This window comes from Dicentrarchus labrax, unplaced genomic scaffold (genome assembly GCF_905237075.1).
Source record: "Dicentrarchus labrax unplaced genomic scaffold, dlabrax2021, whole genome shotgun sequence".
In the NCBI taxonomy this organism is placed as follows: domain Eukaryota; kingdom Metazoa; phylum Chordata; class Actinopteri; family Moronidae; genus Dicentrarchus; species Dicentrarchus labrax.
In genome coordinates, this window is record NW_026136721.1 from 28,184,945 (window position 1) to 28,207,891 (window position 22,947).

General features: G+C 41.8%; 1 protein-coding gene across 8 annotated transcripts in view; it reads right to left on the bottom strand.

The window, feature by feature from the left end:
* The window catches only part of lrba (LPS responsive beige-like anchor protein), a 185,419-nt gene that overhangs the window by 111,886 nt on the left and 50,586 nt on the right, over positions 1-22,947 (bottom strand). For 6 of the 8 annotated variants that reach the window (XM_051384755.1, XM_051384759.1, XM_051384758.1 and 3 more), the window contains exons 22-33: positions 20,101-21,525; positions 19,804-19,991; positions 19,031-19,184; positions 17,833-18,013; positions 15,954-16,087; positions 15,252-15,359; positions 14,993-15,134; positions 14,258-14,609; positions 7,789-7,958; positions 5,865-5,949; positions 5,440-5,573; positions 4,514-4,575 (exon numbers count right to left, since the gene is read on the bottom strand). In XM_051384755.1, coding sequence (XP_051240715.1) covers positions 4,514-4,575; positions 5,440-5,573; positions 5,865-5,949; positions 7,789-7,958; positions 14,258-14,609; positions 14,993-15,134; positions 15,252-15,359; positions 15,954-16,087; positions 17,833-18,013; positions 19,031-19,184; positions 19,804-19,991; positions 20,101-21,525 — 3,135 coding nt within the window. The remainder of the gene's footprint in view (positions 1-4,513; positions 4,576-5,439; positions 5,574-5,864; positions 5,950-7,788; positions 7,959-14,257; positions 14,610-14,992; positions 15,135-15,251; positions 15,360-15,953; positions 16,088-17,832; positions 18,014-19,030; positions 19,185-19,803; positions 19,992-20,100; positions 21,526-22,947) is intronic. The other 2 variants (XM_051384753.1, XM_051384754.1) reach the window with 2 other exon arrangements.

A 22,947-nucleotide genomic window follows, 5' to 3' on the forward strand; every position in this document is an offset into this window, starting at 1 on the left:
CAGCAACTAACAAAACAACTTGCGAATACCTAATAAAACATCCAAAAGTAAATGTGCCTTTGATTCAGCTTTCTGGTTGTTTTATTCTTATTTCTCAGGGCCACTTAGCTTCCAAACGGTTCCCTCGTTTCTCAGATTATGCTATTGATTGTGTGGAGCGTGATCACCATGCACTCACGACCTGTTCCCTGACTGCAGGGGTTTAAACTTCTATGTCTCCACCACTCTTCCTTCTAACCTGGAGGTCAGAGGGTCAAGGGTCAGGAGGAGCCAAGTGTTTGGGGAAGTCAATGTCTTTCTCCCTGCTGACTGGGTTTCCATCTGTTAAACAGGTTAACTTTAGTGAGACTGGCTGGGAACCTATGACAATGTGTGAACATTGGATTAGCGGGTTAACACTGATGTTATTGAATTACTATTAAGAGATTATCTGCATTAGTGGTCCCAACAAAAAACTATTTGCTTTAAACCGACAGGGTGTATGTGCCAGTTACTGAAGTTCAAAATAATAACATAACACACAAATATTTAAGAATGTGTTATTCCTGAATACAGTAAGTTAAAAGGGTTGGTTGACCCAAATTACATAAAAAACCCCCAAAAATTCACCCTTAGTTCTGTATAGCAATAGCTGCAATGCTATATAGAACTAAGGGTATGTTAAAATGGTATAGCAATGCAGCTAGTTGTGGTTTTATTTGCTCATGTTTTGAAAGATCAGACTCTTGAGTTCTCTGCTGCTGTGCCAATACAGTGGGCCAGATGAGGTTAAAACAGGGGGCCATGAATGTCTGTACAAAATTTCATGGCAGTCTATCCAATAAACGTTGAGATATTTCAATCTGGATCTGGACTGACAGTACAACGTTGCCAAATTCAGCAGCAATGTCCCCATTAGTCTGGTTAACCCACAGATCTCACTGTGAACAACTTTAATAGGTGTTACTTCTTTGGAGAAAGCTGCCCCATTTGTTAATAAAAAAAACTGTTCACAGCCACTGCTTCTGGAAAGACACACTGCTGAATAATAATTTTAGTCATTTTTCAGTGCTGTGAGCGCCACAAACAAAATTCCATTCATCAACATTGTACAAGGGTGGAGGCAGGTCTTTCAGAGGCTGATTCATCTATACTTGTATATAACACAGTTAAAGAATTGAAGAAATAGGAGCATTACTTGTGCAGTTACTCTAAACTGAATGTCAAAACAGTCAAACATTAGGTTTTGTATTGTTTTTGTTGTACACATGTAAGGAAGAGCAGTCTTTCCTATCCGGGCTTGACCATCATGAAACCAGCACCCCTCCACCCCACAACTCTCTCTCTTCCTTCCTTCCACTCAATGTACAGGATGTATTTCTGATAAATGGCAGAAGGATGGATGGGCTGACAGAGGGGCCGGACAATAATGGCTGATCTACAGGACACAAATGCAGCTACTGAAGAGATTTATGGGCCTCTGCTCATCGTAGACTGTCCAGTAACCGATGAGATGATTTCTCAAAGCTCTGGACGGACGGCAGCGAGCGCAAGGGAAAGCTCTTTCTCTTGTCCCAGCGCATTATTTATTAATCAGATGTTTTGGGTGGAAGCCACTTCAAGAAGTGCACCCAGGAAACAAAGCGCTGGTCGTAAACATGACAAAGAAGGCAGAAAACAAGTGTGAGAGGGAGAGCCAGACTGCCAAGGCAAATCAGGGGCACGGGAAGAGGGGGAAAGTGGTTCTTTACATGCAAGACCCTCATTAAACGTGGTTCACTGGAGAAAACTTGGATGATATTCATGTAATATGCAAGAGCTACTTTGAAGAAATCACATTCAATAACTTTTATGAGCTATGACTTGATATAACCTCTTCTCCTGTTACATGAAATCATCTAATTAGCACCTAAACATGACATATTAATCTGAGTTGGTCAAAGGACAGAGAACCTGTTCAACTTGTCATGGGAGGCCTTTAAAACAAGAGAAATGTCAAAATACCCCTTATGTTTTGAGTAATTATGGCATTGTTTTTATTGTTAGAAAGATAATACCATGTATGCATTTTGATATTTTGTGAATGTAGAATGGCTATGCATTACATTATCAATTAATTTTTCAATTTGTTTCTTGATTAATTGTTTGGTCTATAAAACATCAGAAATGGTGAAAATGTCCATCAGCTGACATATTTAAATAGCTTGTCAGTCAAACAGTCAAAAACCCAGTTTACTACCACCTCAAATAATCACATCTGTTTTAGTGCTTAAACATAGCACATCCTGAATTAATAACAATGCCATCGTACAGACCCAAATGCCAGCTCTTTCCCCTATTTAGAGCGGAATTCTGTTGCAGCTACAGTATATGATCATTAATCCTCATTTTGTATATTCAGCAGTCCTCGAGGATCAATATTACATGGGAGAACAAGGCAGCATGCCACCCCAACAGTTAATGTCTGGTCAAAATGGTCCTTTAATTGGGAGCACTGTTGTAGTTGTTTAGAAACGGGGCACTATCAAACAGCGGTTTACAATCCCCTCCTCAATGCCAAGCTGATTTGGCCGCCAATGCAACTTTCATAGAATCCCTGATTAAAAACTGCTCTGCAGTCCCTAGCCTCCTGACCCTTCACCCTGGCTCCACTCCATCTCAAAGCTGGGGAAATTAATTAAAATTTCACAGAGATGGTATCGCTTCACATCTCTGATGGTCAAAAGGGGGAAGGGGGGGGGCAAAAATCAATCAAAATCATCTCCATCTACTCTTTCCACTGGTTGGTTTGAAGGCAGGAAGGAGTCACAAGATGGCTACAGAGGCACTTCCCGTGAGAAAATTGAGTGCTTCCTGTGCCAGAGGGCCCAACAAACTTTCCTAAATAACGTCATCAATCATGGCACTGGCTCACTCTCACAGCCCCACAAGGAGAGCAAACACACAAATAATTACACATTGTAATTTAGCCCAAAGGAAAGTCTGTCCCTGTTTTCCCCTTTTCCCCAGTGGAAAGAAACGTATCGCCCCTACCTTCCTCTCCCCTCCTATTCCCCCTTTACACAACAATAAAATTACATTTGCATTAGCTGTGAGAGAATTTGGTTGGATGATTTATTGAAGCAATCAACACTACGCTGGCCAATCCCTGGTCCTCTCGCTGAGATTGAGAGAGAGAGAGTGAGAGTGTGTGTGTGTGTGTGTGTGTGTGTGTGTGTGTGTGTGTGTGCACGTGCTGTGGAGATTGGGTGGGGTAGGCTCGGAGCTTAAAGAAAGGAAGAAATAGCTTGGGCTGGGGACCAAAGGGGGAAGCGAGGTATGAGCTGTGCAGCGGAGCAATCACCAAGATTCTGCCTTTGATTAGATTAGCATTAAACAACACCCTGACAGATATGACAAATAGGTGCATTAGAGCCTGTCATTCTTCTCTCTTTGGTTTTCTATCTAGCTTTCACTCCTGCTATTCCTTCGTCTCTGGACATTATAGGGCTCACATTCCCTCCATGTGTCCCACTAGCACAAATCTATGCATGGCCACTGACATCCAAACAGATGTGCAATCTGACTATTACCTTTTTAGAGAAGAAGCGAAGTGAATAATGGGAACCAAACAGGGTAGGGGTTAAAAGGGGAAGAAAGAAAGCCAGATGACAGGCGCTATTTCTTTAGAAAATAAAACTGATAAAAAAGGCTAGTGCAGTGGTGAGAGAGGTGTCATTAATCAGATTTGTTTTTGTATTATTGGAGAGATTTGTTTTTTCATGAGGTGTTTTAAATGGTAAAGACGCAAACAAACAGGGCCAGAGGGGAGTTATTATCTGTTGTCCTTGTCACTGGATGTGTGTATATGAGGGCAACTGTTTGTGTGTGCGTTACACAATGAAAATGAGTGCTTCTACAGGGAATAAATACACTGTTCATATGAGATGCATTTATATATGTAAATATATAACCTAAATGTAAAATGCATGCTGTACTGTGTTTTGGTCCACATGCAGTAACTGAACAGCCTTCGGTAGCTTTGTGTTTCTTATTGCTTATCAGCCATCCTGGAGTGATCTATTGACATCCCCAATCATTGATCTGCCCACGCCTGCTTATGATCCCTGAATTAGTATTCATGAATCTGGCAGCAGCTAAATAAACTTGGCAACAAAACACCCACAAGACAACAGAGAAGAGAGGGATAATCAATGCAAAGCACCATCAAATCTACATTATCCCTCCTCATCAGTTTGGCCAGGCCACAAGGGCCGGTGCTTGGGTCAAAGGTGACGTGGACAGGTCGGCCACCCTTGACCCTCAAACCAATATTTGCAGCCAGAGATGCCTTCTCTCTGGTTTCTCTGCCCTCATTCGGGGACGGGGTGAATGTGGAAAGGTAGACAAGGTAGTGTGGAGGAAAGATAAGGTGTTGGATGGCTCACTGTCCACTCTGGGCTGTGGATTTACTGCACTCAAGGTGAGCCTGATAAATCACACTGGAGGAAAAGCGAAGGACAGGGGTAAGTACAGATATAGATGCCAGACTTGCCTGAGAACACAGAAGCATGACGAGCTCCACCACCGAGCTGCTGGACTTCATGCACACCAGGCCTGAAAGAAAGGGAGAAAAACAATCATTTTTGGTGTGTTTTATTTCATAAACCCTACTCAGTACTAGTGGAACCACATTCATGGCACTACACGCACACGCACACGCACACGCACACACACACGCACACACACACACACACACACACACGCACACGCACACGCACACGCACACGCACACACACTCACACAAATAGACAAAAGATTACTTAACCTTGTACCATCTGTAAGGGACCAGATAGTATTGATGGGCCTAATGAGCCGACATGATGTTACTGTAAACTAATACATATTTGGGCCTTGTATTACAGGCCTGACTTGGCCAGCATATGTCCCATTGATCCCTAATGGCGAGCTTGGGGCTTTTAGGGGGCAGGAGGCCACTAGAGTGTCCAGAGTCTGCTGCACAGACGGAAGGAGGCAGAGTAGCCTTTGGTCTTTCAGTTGCTCTTCATATGACACAGAGACACATCACACATGCAGACAAACACACATGCATGCGTTAACACACACACGCACACACACACACACACACACACACACACACACACACACACACACACACACACACCCTCCCCCTGCCTTCTCTTCAGGCCCCCCCTGCAGCTATCAATCAACTTTCCATTTTGTTTGGTGGCAGCAGACATCCCAAACACTGCTATTAGTGGCCTGGCCTCTGACCTGGCCCCCTAGAAACCTTCAGCACAACTAGCAGCTTTTGGCTCTATGCACACTCATCACACTATTAGATTAACAACAGCCTGAAGATGTTATTGCATTTAAATGAGGACAACAGTTAAAAGATGCATCATCCTCTAGGTCTGTGAGGAGTGCATCTGTAACGAGTCGCTATTATGTTGTACTCACTCGTGCCCTCAATAAGGAGCTCTTGTCCATGGCTGCCCAGCAGGGTCCGAGAGAGGAAGGGGGCAAAGTCCACAAAGATCTCTCTCAGCAGAGGAGCTGCCTTCTCCAGAGCATGCTCCAGACGCTCTGAGATACTGGAGATGTAATCCAAACAACACACAAAAAGTAAAATGAAACTGGCATGCAACTGCAAAACAAATCAAGAATATTCCCAATTTAAAAATATAACATGATCAGTAAAATCTACTTTTTTAATGCAAAGTGAAAAAACCTAGAAATTAGGACAAAGCAACAATCAGTGGCTACAAATTAATAACTGACTGTGTATGCTTATGTGCATAAAAAAGGTGATGGTGTATGTGCTTGTGTGTGTTTGTGCGTGCATGTGTGTATGTGAGAGAGAGAGAGAAAAGAAGATGAATCACCTCATATTGGGGGCTGTGTTCTGGGTCACAGGGGAGAGTGGGGGGACAGATGGCAGGCCAGCGCTGGCTGGAACCTGGCCGCCTGCTGCAGGGAGAAACCAAAGAACTCTGTTATTAGTCTGGATGCTGGACAAGAATAAGACGCTACACACACACGCACACACACACATACACAGACACAAACACACACACAGAGAGCAATACATTATACGACCAGTGTAGCACCATAAACCTGTGTGGAAACATGCCTCTTATGAAATAATACAATGGTCTTCATTCAAATGTATAGAATAGGGGGATTTATGGTCAAATAGGGCAAGTGGGGGTACAAGTATAATTTTATGGTTAGATAGTGGATGATGTACTCCGAGCACAATATGTCTTCCTTATCAATTTACAATTCAGAGGTTTTTATGATGGAAACCTCTAAATTGTGCACTGAAAGGCAAGTAACGCTTCACTGTCAGCTGCAGTAATACTTTAAACAGAGTGATCATTTCTGGATGGCATTTCTTAATATTTCAGCCATATATCAAACATATGCATTAAGGTATTTCTTATAAATAAGTAATATTTTCAGTGTTACACCTGTGTTAATGTGAGATGAATGTGAAAAAATGCTAACTGTTTTTCCAAATTGTTTTTACTCATTAAGTCATTACATACCAATTTACCCCTCTGGGCTGTTTTTGTGACTGTTTCATTATACAACTAAAAGGTGCTTTACGACTTCATTCTGGAGACAGAGGCGCACAAGGTACAAAGTCCATGTTTGATTGATCTGGCAGTAAATTCACTTCCCTGTGGCTCATAAATAAGCTAATGCCCAGCTGAATATGGAGGAGGGGGATTCCTCTGGTGTTTCAGCGAGCTTGTTTTTCCAGCCAGGACAGTCTCCAAGCAGGGATAACTCTTAAGGAATGACAGACAGTGTAATGTGGGCTGGAATGTGTGTGCATGTGTGCACGTGTGCATGTATGTGTGTGTGTGTGTGTGTGTGTGTGTGTGTGTGTGTGTGTGTGTGTGTGTGTGTGTGTGTGTGTGCATGTAAGGTGTTAAGCAGCGCCATGTGGGCCTGGTGAGAGTATCCCTCTCAAGCTGAAGTAGCTCCTTCAAACAAAGAGGAGTAAATGAACGTCTCCATTAGTCCTCCCACTGCCCTACTAAAAAAACACACACACACACACACGCTCACAAAGCATATTTACTCAACACCGCTCACTGACACAAAGCACCCTATGCATACAGCTTTAACAGTTATCGTTATTCACATGCAACACATACAACACATACAGACACACACTCTCCCAACCTGGGTTTACAGTATTCTAATGTCACTTCCTCTCTTAAACACAAACACAGACTCTTCAATGAAAAAACAATACACTTTTATACACATTCACACATGCAGAAAGGTGACAAAAAAAACATCATAATTTCCTGTCACTGCTGAATGAAGTGAATATAGTAGAGCTGGTGTGCTCATAACTTTGATATGTTATTTTATTAATTTTCCTGATTTAATATTTGTATCACAAATCAGTGTAATATTAATATGAAAGTGCTTTTTATTTATTTTTTGTTTTTGCATTTATATTTACACCAGTAATCATTATTTCACTTTTGTATGGATGTACAGTTTTATTTAGAAAACTGTACTGCAATTTTTATATATAGCTGCTTCAGTAGTTACAACAGAGTTACTGTAACTCTAATGCTTGATGCTGTCCTGTTAACTGGATTACGTTGTACAAACACAGCAATATTGTTCTGCCAGATACACAGAGGGGCAAAATCTCATAATAAATATTGACTTTGTCATAGCAGGTTCATCCAGGATGTGACTTATCTGCCCTTCTAATATTTGAATTTGTGTGTGTGTGTGTGTGTGTGTGTGTGTGTGTGTGTGTGTGTGTACACTCACTAGCTGCAGATTCTGCAGTGGTGCTCTCGGCGGCATCGCCAGAAGATACTACAGCGACACTGTCGATCGATGTCCCGCCAGACACGGATGCAGCAGTGGCTGCTGGGACAGGAGTGGAAGTGCCTGGAGAGGGTGCCATGCCCGCTTTCTTGGGTGCGACAATGACACTTCTATAGAGAGAAGAGATAAATGATTAATTGTCAACTTGAAAGAACTAATGTAAGAAAAAGCTGACGGTTCCAGTTCACAACAAACCTCACAGACATTAATGTACACTTTTCCATTGATCCATTAGACTGGAAGACTAATTACATGAAATTTTACTGACTCAATATATTTTAAAGTTGTCACATTCATCTTACCACAAACCTGCAACAGTTGTTAATCTGAATAATACTACATTTCTTATTTTTACTTTAATTTTGCTTGTTGATACTTCTGGCATTACAGCATGTACTGTACGGGCCTAGTGCATGCTATATTTCTGTACAAAAGAAAATGTCCACTTTTGGTGTGTGTTCCACTTCTACAACACAGACAAAAAATTGCGTAATTAAAGCAGTCCTAAAATGGTAAGCACATAGTTGGGCTAGCATTATTTGCTACTATGATACCTGCATTATGGTATACATACCAAAAATAGTTTTTTTCTAATACTTTCCTTTGAGAAACACTCAACAAAACCCTTTTTTCTTTTAACAAAATATACAAATGCAAGCAGTTGTACAACAAGTTTACCAAAATAAAATACTGTCTAAACAAGTTTCCTGGTTTCAGAAAAGAAAATATATTCCAACTTTTAGTGGTGGAGTGTGTATTTAATACACTACACACATATACACTGGTATTCAAAACCTATTAAAATTTGATATCCAGCACTAGTACAGGCTTAGGCTAAGTTTAACATTCACTGTTACTAAAATTGGATCTTTTTTTATCCAAGCAAAAATCCCTGATCACTGACAGCTAGCTTAAATTTCTAAACACGGCTATCTATGCAATGATAATGCTGCTTCTTTATATGTCCCTCCTGTGAAGTAACAGGAAGTGTTTCTCGTACTGATGTGGTACGACTGAGTGGAGTTCAATTCCCAGCAGATGGGAGGAGAGCAGCATGCAGATAAGCTGTCAGTTTAGACAAGGGCTCTGACAGACCACTGGCCATATCAAAGAGAGCCTGGCCCTGCTTATCAGTGCTGACACAGGGGAAGCAGGGTCTAATCACTGGCTACTGCTCCCTCTCAGAAACACAAACCAATGCAGGCTTACCCACGATATGCAGGCATACGTCAAATGCACAACATTTGAATATGGAAAGAAAATAACAGGAGCATACAGACAAAGGAGCTAACGTACATTCCTGCACATTCCCGGAATCGGTGCATATGCATGCTTTCATGCGCACATACAAGGATAGTTGGGTCTGGCTTCCTGTGGTGCAGACAGATACCTGGCTGCATTATCAAAGGCTGTTCTTGGTGGATTTAAGACAGCTGATCAGGTCTATTAAAAGTTACTGTGAATGTTAAACCCTGACAGCTGACCTTTGCTTAGAGTGATCTATGATTTGAGAGTAACAGAGCTGCATACGGACCCCAGTGGTTTGACAGTTGTGTTTAAAATACAAACACATACTGAGAAGGTCCAGAGCGATGCATAAAAACTGTGGTGATAGAAAAGAATGAAATCAGTATTGATAGTCAGGAGAGGGAGATAAAAGTTTCTGGTAACTTTTCTTCTGTTGTGATAGTGAGTGGGCTGGACGGTGGTATCAGGGAACAAGGGCGGCGCGGACGTGAAGCACCCCAGGTGTCAACAGCAGGGGAGAGAGAGACAGGGAGACAGAGGACCCCCGGTGTGCGGAGGCTGGCGGTGTGTGCGTGTCCACAAATATTTGAATATATGCATATGACCGTACAAATAAATGCATGAGTGCACAAGTGTGTACGAGTCAGCCAGTGAACATGTCCGTATATGTGTTTGGCCTTCCATCTGTTCCCCAGCAAAGGCCCAGTGAATTATTCAGCAGGTCATTAGCCACACTTATCATGAGTGGGCCGCCCCAGTCGATTAATCAGCCGTCAGCGGCCCCACTCAACCCGCAAACAGGAGCCCAGGGCAGTGGGTGTGTGGGTGTGTGTGTATGCTGGGCTGAGGCTGAATTATTTAAAGACTTTAACCTACAATGGATAAGTGCAGTAAACACTCTGATTCCAGTAATCTCTGCTATTTTAGGTAAAACAAGTGCAAGAATGAATAGGGAAGTGTCAGTGGTGTGCGTGTGTGTGTGTAAAAATACCCTTCTCTGGAGTGTTAACCTAAGAGCCAGCTCATGTGAGAGGGGAGTGTGCACCCTAGCAGAGCTTTCATCTCCCCTTTCACCCCCATTTCATGCCACCCTGTGCATGTGAATGTTCAAAATGTTATTTACTGACCATACAAGCTGACACATTTGCATGTAAACACGACTTTCAAATCAACTCTAATAAAGACCATGGCATCTGACAGTTTCTAAGGCTGTGATTGGATGATGATGGCTGGTGTAGGAGGCACATTCCCTTGATGACATCAGTGATTAATGAGTGGCACAAATGGGACCTAAGGGCCTACAAACTATGGGAATAGCAGAATCTCGATGTGATTTTATGTGTATGTATGTGTGCACAAGGATATTGCACTCTACATAAGTATACATGCATGATGTATGCATGGCTACGCATTGGTTGGATCTTATTTATTTCGAACAAGAGGCAGCCAGAAAATGGAGCAAAGGCAGGAAATGTTGAAATTGTGCCTTAAGTGGCAAAAAAGTCGCATTTTGTTGATTATATACCTTATGAAATGTGTGGATATGTATGTTTATATGTACATGCTTGTATGAATGTGCAGGTGTATGTATTTGTATATGCATATACTGTCTGCACTGTAGTGCAGCCCTTATCTTGTAACCTAGGGAGGCATCTTGTCTTATTGTGAATTCTGTGGGTTCTTATCTTGCTTGTTAATAAATATTTTTTGTTTAAAGGATATGCTTTGGAAATGCAGTACAGAGTACGAATACACAAAATAATCCCCTGTATCAGCAGGTCCAATATTGGCAAAGTAGTACAACAATGTTTTATAGGCTGCCTTTCAAATGTGCTTTAAGCCATATTTTTCTTCCGTCAAGTTTAAAATATTTTTACTGTACATGCTTTAATTCATTGATAATGATTTGGTTTACAGTTGAGAATGTATTTGCCATATTAAAATGTACTATTATGATAATAATATTATTGTACTTTTTTCTGCAATGGCTGATATTTTTCACAACCTTTTAATAATAATTGTTGAGAGATTATTGCCAAAAAAAATTTACATTTAAATGTCCAAATTAAAAAAAAGTTAGCTGATCAATATTGTATCTATTGCATTTTTTCACATCCCTTCCTATCAAATACTGATACATCAAACAGGACTCAACATATAAAGTCTGCTGTCAGCTTGTAGCATAAATGCATACAATGTTTGATTTTTATAGTAAACAAGAGCAGGTTATAAAAGAGCTGATAAGTTTACAAGTTAGTTGATGCAGGGTCACTAGTAAGTTTGTTTCAGGTGCATCACAGAGGGTGAACTTGGGTAAATCCCTGTTGGCACTCACAGAACTTCACAACTTTTAAAGTGTGATGTAAAAATTTAAAAAGGGGGAAAAAATGGCCTTCACTCTTTCAGTTATGTTTATGTCTGACACGTTTACCCTCTTGCTAAAAAAGTACATTAACAACACTTCAACATCAACAAAACTCATCTGTACATCAACTCTCACATGCATGTGGAGTCTGCTGCTAGGAATGCAAACAACTGCACCATGTATATCCCAATGTCTAACACACACACACATTCTGCTCAACCATGCAGACTAAATCACTGGCTTGTACAATGACACTGTTTAGTTCTGGTTAGTGTCAGCAAATATTTGCAGACTGGCTGTCATAACAGGGGCATGGCTGAGAAATGGATGGGAGAAATCCAGCAGGTCTCCACTAGTAAATAAATCAGTAGGGATACTTCACCCCCTGACCAACCCGCAGTTTTTATCTGGGAGATCCCAGCTTCTTTTATACGTTGGTCTCATAAATCCAGCCCTCTGGGTAAGTGGAAAGTTGCCATGTTTTGGCAGGAGATGTCAGTGTAGAATGTCAGCTCTGGCTTGTACTGGTGTCACTGGGAGGCTTACTGGTTAGTGGGAGATGCTGAGCAGTGATAGAGTCATTAAAACAAGATGATAAACATAGAACATGTCTACATGCGTTCTTGGAAGACTTAGTAAGGAGATAAGAGAGGATACACATAGGAGTAAAGCCAGTGAATTATAGTGATATTAGGGTAATCTTGAGCAAAGGACATCTAAAATAATCTGGCACCCCAGCAGTGAGGTCTAAGAATGGAGGAAAACTGGGAATCTGGGTAGAAGAAAGGTTTGCATGTGTGCATATGTATGTGCATGTGTTAAGTGCTGAACAAGTTAATCTCAAATATGAAGATTTGCTGATTTTTTGTTTTATATCAATGTAATGCTACTACTTTGAGTTGTGGACTAAATATGTAACCGTGGACTCTGGGTAATATGGATTTTCACTACGTTGTGACATGGACTCAATTAATTGAAAATAAATATATTTTGTTGCCAACAAATCCCACAGAAAAAGCAAAACCAACAATGAATTAGCCTACTAATAAATATTATTTGTGCATCCAAAGCCTGATATTGCTTATTTCTCTGTGCCAAATACCTCCATCATTGCAATATTGTCAAAAAACTATTAAAACATACAATATTTCCTAAAACACACATCAATGAGCCACATCTTTATGCTAGGCGACATGTTCCTTTATTACCATGAACATGGGCAGTTTATTTTATTTCAATTTAATTATACAAACACTGTCATGCTGCTGTAAATACAGCACTAAATTTCTTTTAATTTGCAGCTGACAATATTTCTTAAAAATGCACTATTTACTCCTATTTGAATGACATTTCTCAAGCTACAGTGCCCATTTTGAAAATGGACTAATGGTTTTGGTGTTTCTTTCATGGGATTTGTTAACAATAAAAATATAGGTTGCCAGCCTTATGCTTTAACTAATAAAACATTTTTAGTTACAATCCTACAATGTGTTAATGTGTTAACACCCTCAGTGTGGCTTTTATTTCCTCTTAAAAAGCAGCTAGGGTAAAGTTTGCCGTCTGTGCCTGGGCTGTATACCTTGCATGAAGAGGCTCCCACAGGCAGCGAGCAAGCTGTTAGTCTATGTTCTCCAGCTCTCCTGACGTCCTTCTCTTCCTACTGAGTGTGCTCAGCGGACAGGAGCCAGTCTAATCCCCCTGATATGAGGAGCGCCCTGAGACCTGACAAAGCATTCCTCAGATAAAGACACGCGATCACAGAGATGCCGTGGAATTCCCACAGTTGGGGGTAGGCAGCCTCTGTGTGTGTGTGTGTGTGTGTGAGTGTGAGTGTGTGTGAGTGTATGAGTGTGTGTGTGTGTGTGAGAGAGAGAGAGACAGAGAAACAGAGAAATGTTTTCTTCAGTACATGAGAACCTTGACTTGACATCACCCCCATGGAGACTTCTTTCTCCCCCTTCTCCCTTCTCCCATCTCTCGCTCAGTCTCTACCACCCTCTCCCCCCTCTGCCGCTTGTGAACGTCTGTCTCAGAATCGACGCTCCAAATGCAAACCAGACCGGTGACCATCCCCTCTCACCTGGGCCCGTCTGTGGCTTCAGTACCCGGCTCCGCGTTTGAAGCCTCACTCCTGACTATTCACCCCTGCACCTCCAGGGGTAATGCAAATTATACAGCTTTTATGCCAGAAAAAGGAGGAAACGGCCTTGAATATTAGACAGGGAAAGACGAGCAGTAGGAGAGATAAAAAGAAAGTCGTTAAATATCAGTGACACTGTGAGAAGAAACCGTTTCCTGCCAGCTTTGTTTCTCTGTCTCTTCATCCCAGACATGACTCCTGTTTTCCTTAAGACAGGTTCTTTGTAAGACGGTTTGCTTGGTATGAGGACCTACATCGACAGCTAAAAGAACAATGGGAGAAGGGGGAAAAGACTCAAAGACTAAGATTCCGCAGTTCAAAAGGGTTTCTGTTACAGAATGTTTTTCCAAGATCCACCAAAGCCTCCTCTGAGGATACCAAGGGGGAGATGTCTTCAAGGTCTGACTTTCAAAAGTCCCCTGCAGATATGTTGGGATAAATGGTATGAAACTGTCAACTGTGAAGCTTGAGAATCAAGTGTATATACACCATATGGGCTCCTGGAAACTGATGAAGCTGTCAGGTCTGCACCCATGTCAACACTAGAGGAATTTTAGTCCAGATTTTTTCCCCCCAAAGCAGAAAATACAATTCTTTATATAGCATGGTAGTATATAGTGGTGTATATCAAGCAATGTCTGAACCTCAGCCCTCACCTATCAAATGAGCGGAACTGTGATGATTCTCTGCCCACATCGCCCACTCCCAGAAATGCTGGTGGCAGCAGATTTGGATCCACCATGATATCATCAGCTTGGGAGCTCACGAGGCTGCGCAGGATATCCTTCACATTCTTGCCCTTTGAATCAGTGGGCAGAGAAGGTCTGACCTCTGATGACAGTGTAGACAAGGCCTCTGAGATGGCGTCTGGACCGTGAGTCATGCCAGAGGATGACAGATCAGCCTCACTTGCAGCGGTTGAGGTATGGTCATCACCGATGCCAGAATCATACCGCCGGAGAGAGACACCATTCTCCACTTCTAGCCCACCAGAAATGGCACCGCTATCTAAGAAAAGGCAAATAATGAAGAAATGTGAGAAGTAATGCCACACTGTATGAGAGATTGATTACAGTGGTTCCCAACCTTGAAGTTGGGGTACCCAAAACAGAAAATAATAACAAGACAAAACTAAATCCTGCTGCACTAAATTCATTCTCAAGTTTCCTCTTTATTGTTGTAGATTAAATACTGTCTAGAGCAATACTGTATAGTATATGTATATAAAAATGATTCGAATGAATAATCTGAGAAGGTAACCTGGTGTGACATTAAGACAAGAGGCCGTACTCTATACAGGGCTTTGAAAAAGACTGCATTACAAATTGCAGTTTTATCTTCCTATGCCGATAATATTTCAGATGATTTCTTTCTTTGGAGCAGCTGTATACCTGTGCTCCTGGCAGACTGCGATCGTTGAGGGTGTTTCTTGTCATTGTGGGGCTCCAGGATGTCGCGGTACTTAGATACCATGAGGACTGAGATGAAGTAGACAACGGCGAGAGCCAGAAACTGAGCCTGCTTACTGTCCTCCTGAAACAAACAACATACACTAAACGACCTGTGCAAGTGTTTTATTCAGAAATCAATGTTTAATGGAGTAATTTCATGGATGTTATGCCTGTATGTTACATAAATGGGTTTTCTCACAATATCTCTGAAGACGACAGCCCTGAGGCGGTTAATGTCCATGTCCTGAAGAAGCCGGTCCCAGTCTCTGACTGAAGACATTCCACCTGTCACTGCATCCACAGGACTCTGCATAAAAATCAAACCATTATAATTGGAATGTATTTTTGTCTCCAAGTGAAGTGCAAGCAGTACGTGCACTTTTACATCAATTGGGATGTTTATTAATCTCTGTGTACTTCATGGAGAAGGGTTAGGTTTCACAGCTTAGGGAAGCTATCCCTCCTGGGATCATGTCCTTAACATAATGGCTTTTCTATGGAGCCACTGCATTATAAATGAGCTTTAACACCCAGTTCAGGGAAGAACAACATGACTTTACTGGAAGCCACTGTATCAAATCAAAGGGGCAATGGGAAAAGGCCTTGCCCAGTGTCACAAATAGCAACCTGTGTGGTAATATAATAAGCTATGAGCTAATGCAATAATGCTTGGTTGTTGTTGATGGTGAGCAGGACAAAGGACAAAGCTCCTTCAGGGTTTACTATCGAGTATGGGAAAAGGGCAAAGGAAGCGGTTTTCAGGTGTCAAACTCAACTAGTATAAGCCTGAGAGTGGATTACTGAGATTTACAATGTACAATTGTAAACAAATTTAAAACAGTGGAGGAAGTGTAGAAAATGTGCAAAATAATTAAGTGAGTAGATGATTTTGGTTACTTGCCTGCGCGGCTGAAGACTTGGAAGTTCCAAGCATAGTGTTGGGCATGGCTGTATAGCTGCGTGCTGAGCCTTCTGTGTTATGCTTGAATTGAACCTGCTGACACTCCAGACAGTTTCTCACTGCCATAGCACACACTGGGGAGGGACAGGGAAAGAGATATTATGTGACATCATATAAATAAAGTAATTTTTAGAGAAATATGCTGAAGCATTATGCTTAAGTCCCTAGATAGAGGTGGCTACAAACACAAATGAACAAAAAGCAGAGAAATCTTAGTGAAAATCTAGCTCATAAACTAAGAAGACCACAACAGGAGCTGAGAGAGACAAAAACAAAAAGGAGAAAAAGTGGGGCCACGACAAGGTCAGTGATCTGGCCAACTCTGGCAGCATCGTTCACTCTTCCCTGCTCCACCTCTCCTCCCAAGGTCACAGTGCGAGGGTGTGCTCTTGAATCACATCCACTGTGAGCAGCTCCCATAACAAATGACACTGCTAGGGTGTGCACTTGCTGAGTAGGCAGCAACATACGTCCTTTGTCGCAAAACAATCTTGTGGTCCGACAAGTTTAGGCGGGTTCAAAACTGGCACACTTACCATTTGTAATCTAATGTGCAGCTCCTCTGTTGAGGACTCTCCCAACCCCCACTACTCTGTACTTGACAACTGACAAATGCTAACTCTGAGCCATTTAGATTACGAAGGAGGGAATTATTCCGTCTGGAAATGGGCTCGCTTTTTCCATTAGGACTACTCTTTCATACGACCATTTATAAAAAAGAGAGGGGGAGGGAGGGGTGGAGATGCTAAAACCTTGTTACAGTCTTCCAAAATCAGATTAGGTGCCAGCAATGGGGAGCGCATACCTCATCAAATATTCATTTCATAACGGCTGCTTTCTAAAACTGGACCTGTAGTAGGGTGGCATCGCTTTCCTGTAAAACCCCAACACCAACAAACATAGTTTATATCTGAGAGGAGGAGTGCTCTTTCTGTAACAAGTTTCCATTTTGAAAGCCTTTTTGTTTGTGACCTTCACTGTAATGAGCATCTAAAAGCAAAAACTGATACCTTGATATGCACCATTATATATATATATATATATAGAACAAAGCATGAAGAAATTATTTAAATCAGTGTAGAAAGTATTGCACCACTTCCATTCTGTGTGTGTGTGTGTGTGTGTGTGTGTGTGTGTGTGTGTGTGTGTGTGTGTGTGTGTGACTGTGTTGATCAGTGTTTTCTAGGTGCACTACATAAAATGAATAATGGAAGAATTTCAATATATTTTATTCAGCTAGAGCGTGGCTTGGCTTTTGATGCTGTCAGAGGAAACTGTAATAGCCTGGAACAGAAGGCAGAAAAAGGCCTCGGGCTACACTGCAGTACAGTACAGCCAAGGCCATTATGTAGAACTCACTATATCATGATAGCAGCCATTTTAGAGTGTTGCCATGGAGTGGGGTTATAATAACAAGATAAGAGAGAGCTGATACGAGCAGAGTGAAAGACGCGAGGGAATGAGAGCAGCGGCTGGAGATGGAGAGGAAGACGGCAGAAAAGAAAGAGAATACAGAAAGGAGGGTCGAAAAGGCTACAGGGAGCCATGACTGAGGCTAATACAAGAGGCTACTGCCGGCTGATATGGGTTGGATCGATGAACAGGGGAGGACAGAGGGCTTGGAAAGAAGAGATAAAAATTCAGAGAGTGGACGCAGATGAGTAGAAAGAGAGCTAAACAAAAAAAATTGCATTGCAGGGTTCAAGAAATGAGACAAGATAATAAGAATGCATTCAATTCATATTCAATTCAATTGAGTTGTTTTAGAAATAATAAAATAAAAAGTCATAGTCCAAGGGATATGGGAAAGCATACGTACCAAGGCGAAGGCACTGTCGGAGGATGCCTCCTGACGACATGTTTTTCTCAGCTTCTATCTCCGTGAAGTTGAGGGAGCTGGCGAAGATGAGAACATCCACAAGGTTGACCAGGCGCTGTAAGAAGGTGACTGAAGCCTCCACTGTTAAGCCTTGGGATGGTTCAATGTTCTCCAGCTCATGCTGGTAGCAGAGAGAGGAAGATTTACACAGTAATTACACAAGTAATAGTAAAAGTAAAACCTTTTTTTTTTTTTTGGGGGAGATTAACTGTTCATCCTGTATATATGGGTTGATTTTTAGAAGCTATTAAGTATATAAAAACTACAAGAAGAGTTTTTACTTGGTATAAATAATAAAAATACATATAAAGAAAAAGAGTACCTTTATTCTAACATAAGTAAAAGGAAAAAGGATTTTTTTTTAAACTAAAAACTGTTAAAATCCTTCTTGACCTGTAGTAACTCCTCCTCCTAAATAGCCGTTACATTCAAAACATTTACAATTACTTTCCATATAAGAAATGTTTCTGAAAAATTCCAAACGAGTGCATGAATGATGGAAAAAATCTGAATGTATTCCCTTAAAGATTGTTTTTGTTACTGTTATTAGTTATTGTAGAAAATAATCTGCCAATAAACATTTAAGCGGGAAAAACAAGAAATATTTCTAAAAATTGCCCAAAAAAACAAAATGCATTTAAAAATGTATGTATATACTATACTGACAAACATCTTAATAGCAGAGCATTTTGTTACATTCAGCTTTAAATTTGGTTACAGACCACACACACACACAACTGGATTATAATGGAATTGAACATCAACCTGTTTCTTAGACAGGCCACTAAAGTGACACAGAATCATGAAAGAGAGCCACAGTCACTGAGATCAGACAACACAAAAACAAACTAACAATGTTAGGAGGCAGCTAACTGTAGTCTAATGTGATTGGGAAAGGTCAATGTGGATGGATAACTTCCTGTGATTGGAGCAATCAACTACATATACAGCCACAGTTAAGTACACACACATAAAATGTCACGCACGCACGCACACGCACACGCACACGCACACGCCGCACACACACACACACACACACACACACACACACACACACACACACACACACACACACACACACACACACACACACACACACACACACACACACACACACACACACACACACACGACTCACAGAGGAAGAGGTAGCAGCAGAGAGCAGAGGTAAAATGCCTCCACAAGCCATGATGAGGTTGTCCACCACCTGGGAGATGAGGTGTATGCTGTTGTGGACAAACACGACGTTCTCACTGCTGTTCACAAAGTCCAAAATTGTCTTTGTGGAGTGACTGAGAGGACAAAAACATATCTTCGTTTAACAAAACACAAAGTAGAATAACACCGTCTCATTGTTCTATCTAGTTACTGGCAACTGCTAACATTCAAGGATAAAGAATTTATTACATGTCCTTTCTTTACCGAAACATTTCCTATGCGTCATCAAGCGTCCTTAATGGGGAATGAATTTCAAAGCATCCATAGAGACTTTTAAACTGTATTTTAATCTGAAGTACTACTTCATGGAAAGATTGTGGCTACTACAAATATAGCTTGGCGGTAATCTTTTTTGCGCTTAACATAGTAAATATGCAAAGAGAAATTCCTCATTTTGAAACATGGTAAATAATACAGTCTATAATGTGAAGTACTTCCTGTATACACAGAAACATACACTGAATTTTACAAGCAAAAATCTGAAGTAAAATCTCCCCAGTAACAAAACAAAGACTTATGAAGGACTCTTCCAGACATGCTGCACTTGATTAGGAGAAAGCTTGTGAGATGAAATCTTCTGTCTGCTCCTCAGAGGAATAAAAAGCCAATAAATCTTTATTCCATTAGTCAATTAACACAATGATTGTTAGCTAAAGCATCAGTAAAGTCAGAGTCAGCGGGTTGTTACCCTACCTCCTCCACATCTGGACATCTGTCTCAATAGAGAAGAGCAGGTCAGTGAGTAGGCGTTGGTGCATGTGGGACCAGCGGAACTCTGGGATACGAAACATGGTGGAACGAGGGGCCGAAGTGCTGCCCTCTCTCTGCTGACCGGAAGAACCTCCTGCTGCTGCTGCTGCCGGCTGGCCTTGGCTCGTTTCCTACAGAGAGATAATACGTTTTAAGATAAGGACACAGAACTGAGAAATTATCAATTCTGTAGAACATATCAAAAGAAAAAAAACAGAAAAAGAAAAAAAGGATGCGTACTGTTGTTGAGGTCTCCTTCAGTTCAAGTCTCTCTGTGTCTAAGGCCACATTGGACACATCCAGTCTGGCAATTTTGATCTCTTTGGTCTTGTTGACAGAGTCTGCACTCTTCTGGGTGCCAGAGTTGGAGGCGGTGGTGCTGCTGCTGCTGTCTGCGGAACTCGAGAGGGTTTCCTCTTCTGTGGTGCCGGTGGTCTCTGAAGGCTGGCTAGGTGAGGTGGGGTCTGATACGGTTTGATCCTCTTGGGCTGCAGGGGGCGGTGTGGTATCTGAGGCCTGCTGGTCTGCAGTAGCGGTTTCAATTGTGGAGGAAGACTGTTCATCTTTAACTTCTTCTTTGGGTGGTTCTGGGATACTTTGTTCAGGTGTTTCAGCCGGTGGAGTCTGACTCTCTGAACCAGACACCTGTTTCTCTTCAGTTTCACTCTCTTCTGTTTTTTCTTGTACTCCAACCTCCTGCTCCTCATCTTTTTCTTCATCTGTCTTCATCTCATAATTTTTCTTACCTTCATCGTCTTCATGTTTATCTTCCTTTTTCTCTACCTCCCCTTCGTCGCCGGCGGCAGCAGAGGCATAGGAGGACTCCTCTTGGCTATCATCAGCATCACTAGGGTTGATCTGGTCACTCACGGACGACACGTCAACCAGGTCTTCATTGAAGACGGAGGCTCCACCCAGCACACTGTTATCCAGACAGGCCGCAGCCTCAGGGGACGTTTGGTCAGTCTTGCCTTCTTGTTCTGAAACAACTGGCAGTTCTGCATCTGCTTCATTCAAAGAGTCTTCCGCCATAGAGTTTGATGATTCACCTTTGTTACCCTCAGATTTTTCCTCATCTGTTACAGGTGCTTTTCTATCATCACTCGCAGATGCTGTAGCAGAGTCTCTAATCACTTCCATTGCTTTCTTGTCATCTGTTGGCTGGTCACTCACTGATGTTTGTAGACTTTCAGTGCTCTTGTCAGCAGAAGTCTCTGTAACTGGTTCCTGCTTGTTGGTCTCTATGCTCTGTTCCTCTTCACTGGTTTTTTGTGTCACAGGGGCTTCAGTCTCTTTTCCATCATCTAAGACATCCTTGGAAGACTGCTGAACCAACTTCTGCTCTTCTTCTTCAGCCCTAGCCAGGATGTTGGACACAGTGATGGATGCGGGTCCGCTTTCATCAGTAGCCTCCAGTGGACTGGAGGTGACGGTTGAACTAGATGCTGAGCCAGGGGACTTCTGGGACAGCTCGTCCACGGTGAGCTCAATGACAGTAGAAGGCGCCGTCTCCTCTGCAGTTGGCCCATTTACGCTTTCCATGGTCTCCGAGCTTTGGCTGACACCAGAGATGGTTCGGATTCTGCTCTGAGAGCCTGCAGACTCCTGACGCTGGTACTGCTGGAACATACGGGACAGATTCTCTTTGTGCTGCTCAAAGGTTACCTGCAAAAACAACAGTATAGAGTATATGTTGAAATGTATGAAATGCTTCTGGTCTTATTACCAATCTACCTAATTGGTAATAATTTTAATCAAAGGATAATTCCAAGTTCTTACAATTTCAATCGATTATGACATTTTACTGACTACAGTAAGGGCTTAGATCAGAGAACACAGCAACATTGCTACAGTGCAAGAAACGAGTAGTCAGAATATGAAACAAGTGGTGAACAAGACAGCTTCCAGATTATTTATACTACTTTATTTGGAAGTAAAACCGAAAATGAGTGCACCAAAAAGGTTTTTTTAAGCTATGTTCCCAGATTTCGGCCAACTAACTTGTTGACTATAATTTTCTTACTACCCATTGGAACTATAGCCAAAAGTACATAAATAAGACCCAAATTAAAATAAATGTTTTATTGATAGGACATTTAAACATCACAGTGAGTAGGATTTTGTTGCATCTAGCAGTGTAGTTGCAGACTACAACTCATTCCCTTTTCAAGCGCGAGGGAGAAAATACAGTGGCCGCGAAACACATGAAGATGTGAACGACCCTATCTAGAGCCAGTGTTTGGATTGTCTGTTCCGGGCTACTGTAGGAACATGGTGGTTGAACATGACAGCCTCCACAGAAAGCACTCGCTGCATCTGTAAATGGGAATGGCTCATTCTAAAAACAGTTCATATTTTCAGGTAATTATATGATAATAATTATCATATAATTACTGACAATAGATCCTCCTAAATGTTACACACCCAACCATTAATGAAACACGTCATACACCTGTTAAACTAAACACTTTTCGCAGGACTAATAGTTATACAGAAATACTTCAACCAATGCCATCACATATTTTCTCATGTCATTTTAACTGATATCCACTGGTTTACACTTTCAGCCATTTAATTATCTCACCATGTGTCCCATTGTGCCCCAACATCCTGTTGGATCTGGACTGATTACATCGTGGAAGCAAAATATTCTCAAAATGCTCTTTAGTTGTGAGCTTATTACTACATCTACCCACAGGGACCATTTGTGGTTAACTGTGCCATTTTTTAAACTTTTCCTCCTTCTTATGTGCAGCTGCCCACAGCCTATTAACCTCCATCAGTCTTCTTAGATCTGATATGGGTAGACTAGACTGCTAGTCTATAAGGACAATGGTCTGCAGTGGCATTTGAGGAAGAGCCCATCCATGTAAGCAGACATAGATTAGCAGTAGATACTATTAGTGTGTGTCTGCTAGCTGTGCTGAGTGCGTGTCCAGCATCGGCAAATCCTCCCACGCCTAATTTAAGACCCTGCATTAATCACTGAGCTTGGAGGACAGAAAGTCAAAGATGGGTTGGTGGTGGAGGGGGGATGAAACTAGACCCACTTTTCTGCTTTTTCACCTGAGGCTATTTGGACAGAAG